General features: G+C 44.4%; 1 protein-coding gene across 1 annotated transcript; it reads right to left on the bottom strand.

Moving 5' to 3' along the window:
• Positions 1–229: 229 nt before the first annotated feature.
• LOX (lysyl oxidase) lies at positions 230–10,694 on the bottom strand. The gene is made up of 6 exons (XM_048849405.2): positions 9,576–10,694; positions 8,996–9,104; positions 6,356–6,493; positions 3,666–3,822; positions 454–549; positions 230–349 (listed from the first exon to the last, which is right to left on the bottom strand). The coding sequence occupies exons 1-6, from the start codon at positions 10,261–10,263 to the stop codon at positions 230–232; spliced, it is 1,308 nt and encodes a 435-aa protein (XP_048705362.2). The 5' UTR covers positions 10,264–10,694.
• Positions 10,695–11,401: the final 707 nt, after the last annotated feature.

The raw sequence follows: 11,401 nt of genomic DNA on the forward strand, positions 1-11,401 counted from the left end.
AAAATAATCATTCCCATTCCTCCCACAAAAAAGAACCTAAGTTCCATCTGTAACCGAAAACTAGCACACTCCACACTAATTATTAAATCATCCACTTACAAAGTTTGCATCGCTAGAACTCATTTGGCAATTATCTACTCAATGGAAAATTCACCTCTTGACACCATAAACCTATTTGCTAATCTTAATGTTATGAGTGTAAAGTAGTTACAGAGAAAGAGGAATCTACTTACGGTGAAATTGTGCAGCCAGAGGCATATGCATGATGGCCTGTATAGCGGATATCACAGCGTACTACATTGTTGGAGTAATCAGACTCTGGTACCAAATAGCTGGGGTTTACACTAACCTTGAAGGAAGGAAAATGCCATTTACAACTGGGTTTGGATTGATAACCTGCTGTGCTGGTTTAAATGGGTTTATAGTTATGATTTCTTAAAACACACCCCATACCTTCAGTATGTAGTTTCCAGGCTTCACATCTGTAATATCAATCCATTGGCAATCTATGTCAGCATTGTAGGTGTCATAACAACCAGGGCTCAGTCCCTAAAAATGTACAAGCAAAGGAGTCTAAGGAATATATTTTCAGAAAACAACAACATTAACACAGACACAAACTAACCCCAGTCAAAAAATTCAGGTAACGCCACGATGCTTCCTTCATGCACATCATTGGGGAAAAGGGCACAAATGAATGAGTTAAGCATTGAATCTGAACTTTCTGAGTTTTATTTGTTTAAATAGTACTGCCTAGCTCTGACAGAGCAGTTGTATTAACTTTTCTTTGTTTCTACCACATAAGAAAATTAAAGATAAAACTATTCATAAATAGGTACCAGTAATTACAATGCTTATCTGAGAGACTGGAGCATCACTTACAAGCTGTTCTGCTCTTTTGGATAAATAGGAATTTGTTATAGCTGGTTGGAAAATAGGGGTTGTTTTTCATGGAAAGTTTTGGATGAAAATCAAAAACACATATTTTGGCCAAAACCAGAAATATTTCAATTCTGAAATGCTGTTGCAGAGGCTCATGGGATTTGTAGTTCAGGCATTTCATGTTCCCATTCTTATTAGACTGGGCTTCCCAAGGGACTATATCTCTATCTCCCATGATGCACCACTGTCTCCCCTCTTGTTGAGGGGAGGCTGTGCATCATAGGACATGATGGGAGATATAGGTTGGGATCCCTATACAAACTATAGGGGATAAACTACAATTCCCTGGGCCAGCATGGTTCCATTTCAGAATTGAAAAATTTTTCAGGTGATCAGTTTGATTAAAAATCAAAATTTTCTGTGGAAAGCAGACACATTTCCCAGAAAATATTTTGTTGAGAACCCAGTTTTCCAGCAAAACACAGTTTCAATGGAAAACTTTGAACTAGTCTTATTTATACACTTTTTTAATATAATAGGTATTTACTGATTACATATACCTGAAATTTAAAATAGCTATATTTAAGTACTATCTGACAGTATTCCCTAAAGTGTCGCTTATTTGCAAGAGTTGAAGGAATCATTTCAGAAAAGATAAGAACTGACCAAAATCTACACCTAAAACTCTGTGAATTTCAATTGAATGGCTTTTGAGGTTCAGAAAGTTTTGGCTATCATTTTTCCTATTGTCTTTTTTCATGTACCACTTTCTGATTCAGCTTGGGACCAGCATTGCTGAATTATTATGAGGGAGGCTGGTCTCACAGTATTTTCAGCCTGACAGGAAGCAGGAAGTACTGGAAATCTTGCGATATTTTAATCCAGGATTTCCAGGCCCAAGAAGCGTGGGTACAGTTCAAATAAACACCTGAGATTTTTCCTTACCTATTTACCTGATTAAATTAAACAAAAGGAGTTATTCTGGTCCATTGGGGAGAAACATATGAGGCCACTTGAAAAGTTTGGCAGATGTAAGGAGGGTCCTGCATGAGACAGTACAGCACCAATAAAGTCCTAGACATACTATTTGCAAATGCCATTTTGGATCCCTTCTATCTGAAGAGGAAGTTCTTATAGTTGCTGCTTAAGATTTAGAATCTTAGAGACCAATTCAGCAAAAAATATTCATCACCATTTTTGTGGGATAAGTTGGGGAGGGATACACTGCTCCTGTTTCTTGTCTGGGCAGCTCCATTTTAAACCATTTTCCTTCTAAATTTACTTGAATATAAGAAAAATCAAGAAAGAACTTTTCCCCGTGAGTTAGGACATGAGGTGCATGCTCAGTGAATCCTAATCTCCAGTTCCAAACTCATTTGTGTGAATTTAATTGCCACTAGAATCTTGACTACCTCAAAGAAGAGTGTTGGCTTTGGCCATAGATGAATTCTGCATCCAGTGCAAAGAGTAAAGTACTCGTCATAGGAAGCTCATGGAGTTAAAGAGCTGTCTTTGTATTTTATTTGTCTATAGCTTTAGTTCTGCAGAAAATGGCCTAATAAGGTTTTTCTCTTCAAGCAAATACAGGTTTTGAAACATCAGAAATGGCTGCAAGAATTCAGAGGGTATCCAAAATGGCAGCAGAGGTTTTTCCAGATCTGTGTGTCCAAAAAACCTCCGACTTTGTTGCTAGGAATATAGGAATTGCCACACTGGAACATATCAATGGTCCATCAAGTCTGGTATTCTCAGCAGTGGCCAGTATAGGATGCTTTAGTGGAAAAATCCTCATAAGTCACTTAACTATGCAAGATAAAGCCATGCAGGAATTCCCTCCTGACCCCAGCTGGTAATCCGCTGATACCCTACTTACACGTGCCAAGTTTGAGGCTGGAACAAAGTTTTACAGTCCAATTACAACCCCTAAAAATATGGGTTTACAGTGGAAATGCTGACACAACCTTGACTCTAGTGACACAAGTACTCCAGCTGTAAAATATATATGTTAGGTGAATGCTGTAACCTACACAGAGAGAGACTATTTTTAAAACCCCTACACAAACTTTACATATTGTAGATAATTCATTATACTTAAGATTTAAATATGGACACATCCACATGGGAAAATATTTGGCATTTCTCAAGAATAAAATTATACCTCTGCAGAAAAAGGGATATAGTTTGCCCATGATGTTCACACAGTTCCCATTAATTTGAAGGTCTGTTACATGCATGATGCTGTGATGTACTGAATCCCCTCAAACCCCCTTTGATAGCATTGGGAACTGATGAAACACAGCACCTTGCACTATCAGGCTCTGAGAAGAAAGAACACTAGCTCTGATCCTTGACTGCAGCCATGGACAGCAGAATGTGGATTGGGATAAGAGAAGTGGAACGAGACCTTATAGGATTTCTTCACTGCCCCTGATCCTGGGCCTGCTGTGTGATGGCCAGTCCCGCAATCTAAATCAGAGTAGCTTGAGGACTGTTTTAATGTACATCAGCTGTCAATGGCCCCAGGAGACCTGCCAGGGTACAAGAAAGCCTCAGCCATCCACTCCCAGCAGCCACACCTTCTACAGGGCTGTAGTGAAAGGAGAGTACAAAAGCTGCTATGCTAGTTTTATGCCACCAGCAGATTCCCCCTACCCTGGGGTGATTATCTCATAGCTAATTAAGGCACCTGAGAACTGGGGCCTGTAATGTTACATAAAATCTCTCAAGTAAGGCAAACTGCAAGAAAGAAAATCTCTTGGTTCTTTGGAACCATCTCTTCTTACCTGTGTATGTGCTGTACATGCATATCGTCTATAGTATCCATAGTCACAGGAGGTATCTTCAAGACAAAAACTTGCTTTGTGCCCTTCAGCAACTCTCCGATGTGAGCCTGCTTCCAGCAAGTCATAGTGGCTGAATTCATCCATGCTGTGGTAATGTCTAACAGACATTAGACCACAGGTCAGTTAGTAGAGGCAGATCAGATTTTTCCAAAACATTATTAAATAAAAATAATCATGTTTCCTATCTAATCTACCTTATAGTGCAACCTGCCAAATTTTTTCTTACATAAAACTAATGGGTTAATATATTTTTCTCAGTGGCACCACTGTTAGATTTTTTTTTTATTGTATAAAAACACAACCTTATAAAAACAAATCACATTTTAATTTGTTAAAAGAATGGCTCTTCATTGGCTTTGTTTTCCCAAAATTTCCTGTTTTCTCTTTTTCAATAACACTAGCAAGCACTTAAACTGTTCATACTTGAGTGGTTCATCTTATAATGTTTGCCTTCAGGCACAGTTTGTTTGGATAGGAATGCTTACCTTCACATATTGTAAATTCTAGGCAAGTTAGCTATTTCTGGAAGGGGCTGAAGGGTTGTGGTTATTTTTCTACTTCCATTGTTTGCAAATATAATGATAAAATGTCACATGTTTGGGGGACAATCTACTCTGTTTAGAGATTCATCCTCTGTGTACTAATATTACAGATTGGATTATCTGAAGGAATGGCTACTTACATTCAAATGTATAAACTGACATTCAAAGTCTTGCTGGTTCGATAATGTTAAGGTGTTCTGCAAAAACATATTTTTGGTTGTTTCGCAGTGTGCACTATTCCAGTCTGAGAGTGTGTGTGTGTGTGAGAGAGTGAGTGTCCTAGGTGTCACACACTCGCTGTGATGCACCTATTTGTTCTATGGTTCTACTTTTCTCACATAGCTGAAGAAAGCAAACTAGCAAGAACCAACAAATCAGCAGCTTGTCTGAGTAGCATTCTGCTACTGTTGCTTATGAAAGATTTCAGTATGCTGTGTGTATGTAAAAGATTAAATAAACTATAGTTCAAACACCTTTTAATGAAAAATAAACATACATTTATATATATATATAATATATATAAAATGTATCACCAGCTAAAAACTTGGATGACAAGGTGACTCAGAGAATGATGGTGACTAAACAGTACCATTTGATGGCAGGTCATTTGAGAAATGAATTGGTTGTTATAGTTCATTTACTAATGGACCAGTATCAACACCATAGAAACCATCCCCACAATTGGCATTCTTGTTGGCAGCATATTCAAAGTCCAAGAATTGGATGAGTATTGAAAGAACTCCACTCGCACCCTGGTCAGTATAGAGCCTATTGCCAGGGCAAGGATTATCTGTTCTGTGGATGAAGGATTTCAGCTTGCAGTGCTATCAATTTCACATTAAATTTTTAAAAACTAAAACACATTTTCAGAGCGAGAAGGGTTGGGGGTTTTTCTTGGTTTACCAAAGGCTTGTATACTATGAATAAAACATCTGCCTTGCTGGGTCTATGTTTAAAAGACTTCATTTGAATTTACAGTAATTGTTCCATCAGGAATAAACAATTTTACAATTTGACCTATTGCAGCAGGCTTGATCCCAAGCCCCTTGAAATCAATGGAGAAATTCCACTAACTTCAAAGGGCTTTGGATCAGGCCCATGGCAACCTCTGTGGTACATATTTAGATGGAATTCAGTGTTCAGTCATCATTTTATCAATGAATAAATTATCTCTGTCATTGTATTAAAATTAATCATTATCTACACACAACTGTAGAGTCATATTTCAAATGAATTGAGAAAATACATTATACTTTCCTAAAGTATCACAAACCTGATATAATATATCTAAATTTAGGACAAGATTGCAAACTCATATACACCAAGTCTCTTGGAAAGGACAAGTGCACATATGCAGTTTTATTAGGTCCCAAAATGTTACAAATATTCTCCAATGTTTGTCTTGCCACATGTCTATCAATGTTTGTCTTGCAAAGGTGATAGTGGCGCACTGTATATCAGAGCTAAATGGCATCTATTGTGGCATCACTTTTTATGTAAAACTCCAATTCTTTTCAGATGAAGATGATAGTGAGATCACCCTAAGGCTTTATATTGGTACAAGTGCTTGTTAAGGACCGTTCCCATTCCTCTTTTCAATATTGAGGAAAATGTTCCTTGACTCATGAAATAATGGGGCCCCTAGAGAACCAAATGACACATTCAATATTTGAATATTCTTTTTTTTTAGTGAATGTGAAAGTAAAAAATACATTTTGGTGCATGAACTATAATTATAACTTTTTTTAAGTTCACTGGTTGGTTCTATTTAATATAAATGGACAACAGACTTATGCAGAATTGAATGTTATAATTGGATATGTGACCAAATATTCTAAACTGATTTGAAATTGCACAGGCTTCCAGATTTTCACATTTGTAAGTGAGTATGAACTATTTATTTTCATTTGATCATTTCAATTCTTCATCCTCACATGCGTAGCTATATAATGAGCTATTACCATAAAATGGGAGGGGAGAACAAAATCCTATAGCTATATTTCCCCTAGACAGAAACAAAACATATCACTTTACAGTTAACAAATGAAAAAGATAAGTAGAAGGTACCATACTGGACACTTCACTCACTGGTGACAGCTGTGCCACTCCCATGAATATCGGGGTCTGCTTGGTAGGAAGTCTGATGTGCCTTGATTTTTCACTCTTTGGGGGAATCTCAGAAGCACTCGAGCATCATAATCTCTGACATCTGCCCTGTAAGCTGAACTGCAATGATGTAAAAAGAGGCGTAAGTATATTTACAAAATATTAAGCAGACACTCAAAATTGCTTCTTCTTAGCTTATGATCTAGCATTCAACCCTCTGTGACTATATGTGATAACTAGCAAGTTGCAGAGCACCCTCAACCAGTGGTGAGCTGGAGCCGGTTCCTACCGGTTCGCTAGACCAATTGTTAAATTTAGAAGCCCTTTTAGAACCGATTGTTCCACAAGGGACAACCGGTTCTAAAAGGGCTTCTAAATTTAACCAGCCAAAAGTGGCGCCTTAGGCGCCGACTCCATGGGTGCTCCAGGGCTGGACCACCCAAGGGGAAAATTTGGCAGCTCCCCACCCCCCCCACACCCGGCCCCAGCACACCGCTCCGCATCCGTCTCCTCCCCTGAACCCACCGCCCTGCTCTGCTTCTCCGCCCCCCCCCTCCCCACCGGCTTCCTGCGAATCAGCTGTTTGCGCAGGAAGCCAGGGCTGGCTGAGAAACAGGCGGTGGCTTCGCACTCAGGCCCAGGGAGGCGGAGGTGAGCTGGGGTGCGGAGACGCAAGGAGGACCGCTCACACCGCAGCAGGTAACACGGGGGGGGAGGGGGGCGGGGCGCGCAGGGGAACCACTCCTCACCCCAGCTCAACTCCGCCACCCTCAGCTTGAGTGTGAAGCCACCGTCTGCTTCTCAGCCCGGGGGGGCATGGAGAAGCAGAGCGGGGCGGTGCGTTCAGGAGCGGATGCGGAGGTGAGCTGGGGCCAGATGCCGTGTGGGGAGCTGCTAGTGGGTGTTCTGCACCCACCAAATTTTCCCCGTGGGTGCTCCAGCCCCAGAGCACCCACGGAGTAGGCACCACTTTTGCTGTGATCAGTGGGGGGAGCAGTCACTCCCCCTGCTCCCTCCCTAGCTATGCTCCCCTGCCCCTAGGAGCCAGAGGGACCTGCCGGATGCTTCCTGGGAGCTGCCCCAGGTAAGCACCTCCGGGACTCCCCAACTCGCCCCCCCGCAGGTCCCTCCGGCTTTTAGGGGTGGGGTGGGCACCCACTATGGTGGCCCACGAGACCCTCCTGCCCGGTTCTGGGGGCAATCAGGGGACAGGGGTTGGATGGGGCAGGAGGCAGTGACCCTCTCGTGGGGTGAGGAGGGAACCAATTAAGATTTTGGCAGCTCATCACTGCCCTCAACCCCATTAATTTTAATAGCTAAGGATATTCAAGAATGCTCTGTGGTGTGGTTAGGAGCTTCTGGTATTGGATGCAGGCTTTAGTAACATTCTAGGACTCAGTCCTTCTGTTGATGTTAATTTTGTCCCTGATTTCAGTAAGAGTAGGATTTGATACCTGATGAGCACGGGTTAGAAACTCTTTGATACTTAGGGAAATCAATGGTGTTTAACAATAGCCAAGAGCATAATATCACTTTAACAATGGATAGCTGTAAAAATGTCCTTGTTTAGCATGAAAAACTGTTTTTCGATAGTTTCTGTAAAACACAATATCTTGTAGTTGATCTCATGGCCACAGTATATTTTGTTTCCATTGTAGTTTAAAAGGCTACAATCAAGACATTTTGGTCCCAAATGTGGTCTATCTTAAAATAATTATAATCTAACCTTTTAAATTTTTAACTACCAATCTACCAACAAGAACAATTTTAAATAGCCATTTTTGTGAGACTACCATAAACAACCTTCTGTGCTACCCTTTGCTGGTTTTCCTGCAGCAAATTAACAAAAATGTTTCCTTAATGCTATGCTACAACCAGTTTATGAAACTGGTGAATAAACAAAGTTGTTTTGCAGGGTAAGGTACTCTACAAGTTAAATTTATGAAACTCAGCCATCTTAATTTCAGTTCCAGTCAAAACAGGAAAAATCTCTCTTTGCCAAGGGGATAGGGACAACTCACGAGTAAAGAATTTTTTTTCTCAAATTCTAAGATTATCGCAAATATTTTTCTGCTAGATTGACTCACAGAAGGTATATTGCATCTGCCTAAGCATAGTGCATACAGTATTTTGTTAACCCACACAAATGGTGCCTTTTTAAAAATGAAACAAGACGATTTATTCACATTAAAGGAGAGAGTTAAAAAAAGATCAGATTCCAGCTAAAATCAGGGACAAAGATTTTCAAAAGTGACAAGTGCTTTAATATACCTATCTTCAGTGATGTTTAAAAAGGCCTGATTTTCAGAAAGGGCCCAGTACCAACCCTTTGGAAATCAGGCTCCTTTAAAACATCTCAAATGAGCTAATCTTTGTAAAACAGAGGCACCTAAAAGCACTTGTCACTTTTAGAAATCAGGGCTAGTATATTACCCTTTCTTGTTGTCTGTTGTTGAAAAATTATAAGAAGGCCACAAAAGAAGCTAGACTCAGGACCTGTTATCAAGGCCTCTATCTTTACCTACTCCCTCCTGGTTTCCTTGCTGTTGGGTACCCAGGCTGGAAGAAACTGGAGCAAGTGCCTGAGGCTAATGTAAAGGAGAAGTCAGCAGAGATGCCTACCTTGCCAGGCAGTTCTCCTCAGCAGCGCATCTCAGGCTGTACATGGACACCCTTTGGACATATGTGGATGCCTGGATGTAATAGGGATCCGGGACTAAGTCAGGGAGACCTGCAGTTCATCAAACCAACCACACAACAGCACGATCAAACCCAGAACATGTCTGCCAACGTTTTGTTTCACTTTCAAGCATTAGGAGGAGTTATTTTGGCCAAAGGCTCCTGCCACGCTTTAGGTCACAAGAACCATTTAGGCTTCTCGCTGGACAGGCAGAGCCTATTGTTTGCTGCCAGCCTCTCGCCTCGTAAATCCTGAGGGCTCTCGGGCCCCTACCACCACCATATGATCCTAGGAATCCTAGGACCGCGTCAGTTGTTTGCCTCGTGTGGGGGGCAGGCAGGGCTGGTCATTTCTCCAGAGCATGCTGGGATGTGAGCCCCCTGCCAAAGCCTATCGCTATGTGCTGTGCTGGCGTTTGGGTTGGCGGCGGGGAGCCCAGCTAGGAGCTAGCGGCGGGGCCCCTGCTGGAGCCCTGGGCGAGGTGTTACTGCTCGTGCTCGAGGGGTGCGGGGGGGCTCTTACCATACTGGAAGTAGCCGGTGCCATAGCCGGGTCTGTACCTGCTGCCCTGGCGGGGTCTCTCGTAGGTGTCGTAGTAGTTGTAATAGGGGTTGTCGTCCGTGTACTTGTAGGGGTTGTAGGGATCGTCTCCGACCATGGCATCTTCCCGGCCGGCTCTCAGATTGCTCAGGGGCGGGGGGCTGCCAGCGCCGGGGCTGGTGCTGTTGCCCCTCCTGGAGCCGGCGCCTGAGCTGTGGGGGGCGCTGGGCCGAGACGCCCCCTGGGGAGGGCTCGCGGCTCCCTGGCTCCTCTGCCCTGCGGTGCCGCCGGGGGGCGGCTGGTAGCCGGCCTGAAACCAGTGGCGAGCGCCCGAGCCCCTGCTGGCGGCTCCGGCCGGCGGCTGGGCAGCGCCGGCTTCAGCAGCAGCAGCAGCAGCAGCCCCCCGCGGGGCGGTGGCGTTGTTTCGGAGCAGCAGGATGGGGCTGCCCGCGGCCGCTGCCTGCCGGCGCCGGGGCTGCTGGTACTGGGAGCCCAGGCTCAGCAGGCTGTACACCTGCCCGTTGTTCTCCCACTGAATCCGCTGCCTCCAGGCGGCGGGCGCCGGCGGGTTGTGGCGCGGCGGCGGCTGGCAGCCGGCGGGCCAGGTGCAGCTCAGGTACAGCCACACCTGCAGCGGGGCGAGCAAAGCCGCGGGCAGCGCCACGTGCATCTTCCCCGCTTCAAGAGCCCCGGCCGGGCGCGAAGGTCGCTCGCCAAACGCCGCTGGCCGCAGCCAGGCTCGATCCCCGCAGGCGGCCCGGGGAGGCAGAGACCTTCCGAAAGGAGGGAGCTTCTCCGCTCCCGGGGTGTTTACAGGGCACGGCTCTGAATAGCAGCAGCAGCAAGCGACCCGCCTCTCATCGTCCTCCGGCTTTCTCTGGGGTCTGGACTGGAGGCGGGAGGAGGAGGGCTGAGGGATTTTAAACTTTCTGGCACATTTGCAAAGTTACACAAGCCCGCCTGGCAGGCTGCTCCGCCGCTGTTTGCTCACGTAATGCGATGGGGAACGTGCGAGTCGGACAGCGCCTCACATCTGCCCCGCCGCTGCCTCCCCTCCGCGGCCCGAGCCTCCTTGCAGGGAGAAGGAGACAAAAGGATCCCTCCCTCGGTATATATACACCTCTAGCTGCACGTCTCGAGCTGGGGCGAGCCTGCAGGCACCTCGAGGCCCGCAGACACACGCAGCCTGCCAGGCCGTGGGGCAATGCCAAACTATGCAAAGGAAAAATGCTATTAGCTCATCAAGACTGGGGAGACTGAGGGTGAGCGCCTAGTAAGAGCGGAAACATGTTTCTGGGAAATATTCTGGCCAAAATATCTCCCACGATACGGCCACTTCGGAGGATTTAAGCAACAGTCAAGTATCCTTAATGCCCTTTTAATTGAGGTAAACCCCTCAGCAAATAAACTCTCGCCTATCCATTACTGGTTTTCTGCATGAGTCACACGAGAAATGCACTACAACTTTGTCTCCCAGAGTAAGTGTTCATTGAAAAATGAAATTTCACATGGGAGAGACTTAGCCCATCAGCAGAATAAATAAACCTGGCCAGGCAAGTGTCCCCTAAAGCTGTGCTTTCCCTGGAAGAGCCAGGAGAAGAGGAAGGGTATTTGATCTGACTTTTTCCCCTTCCTGCTTAAAAAAAACGTATAAACACTGTGTTTGGATCAGATCAGACTGTTTCACTGTCTGGGAGTAACTAAACATCCATGAAGCACAGACAAACGCCAGACTGGTGTGGTTTCAGTGTCTGTTACAGGTGCAAATGTTTGCTAATGAATCATTTCAAAGGAATGGGACAGAATTA

The sequence above is a fragment of the Caretta caretta genome, chromosome 5 (genome assembly GCF_965140235.1).
Source record: "Caretta caretta isolate rCarCar2 chromosome 5, rCarCar1.hap1, whole genome shotgun sequence".
NCBI classification, from domain to species: domain Eukaryota; kingdom Metazoa; phylum Chordata; order Testudines; family Cheloniidae; genus Caretta; species Caretta caretta.

Bases quoted from the DNA above. Each gene is read 5' to 3' on its own strand.
- LOX (XM_048849405.2), bottom strand. From the start codon at position 10,263: ATGCACGTGGCGCTGCCCGCGGCTTTGCTCGCCCCGCTGCAGGTGTGG. The intron at 3,823-6,355 runs GTGAGTGAAGTG...AATGTCTGTTAG, and splicing joins GAGTGGCACAGCTGTCACCA to ACATTACCACAGCATGGATG. The intron at 350-453 runs GTATGGGGTGTG...CCTTCCTTCAAG, and splicing joins CTGGAAACTACATACTGAAG to GTTAGTGTAAACCCCAGCTA.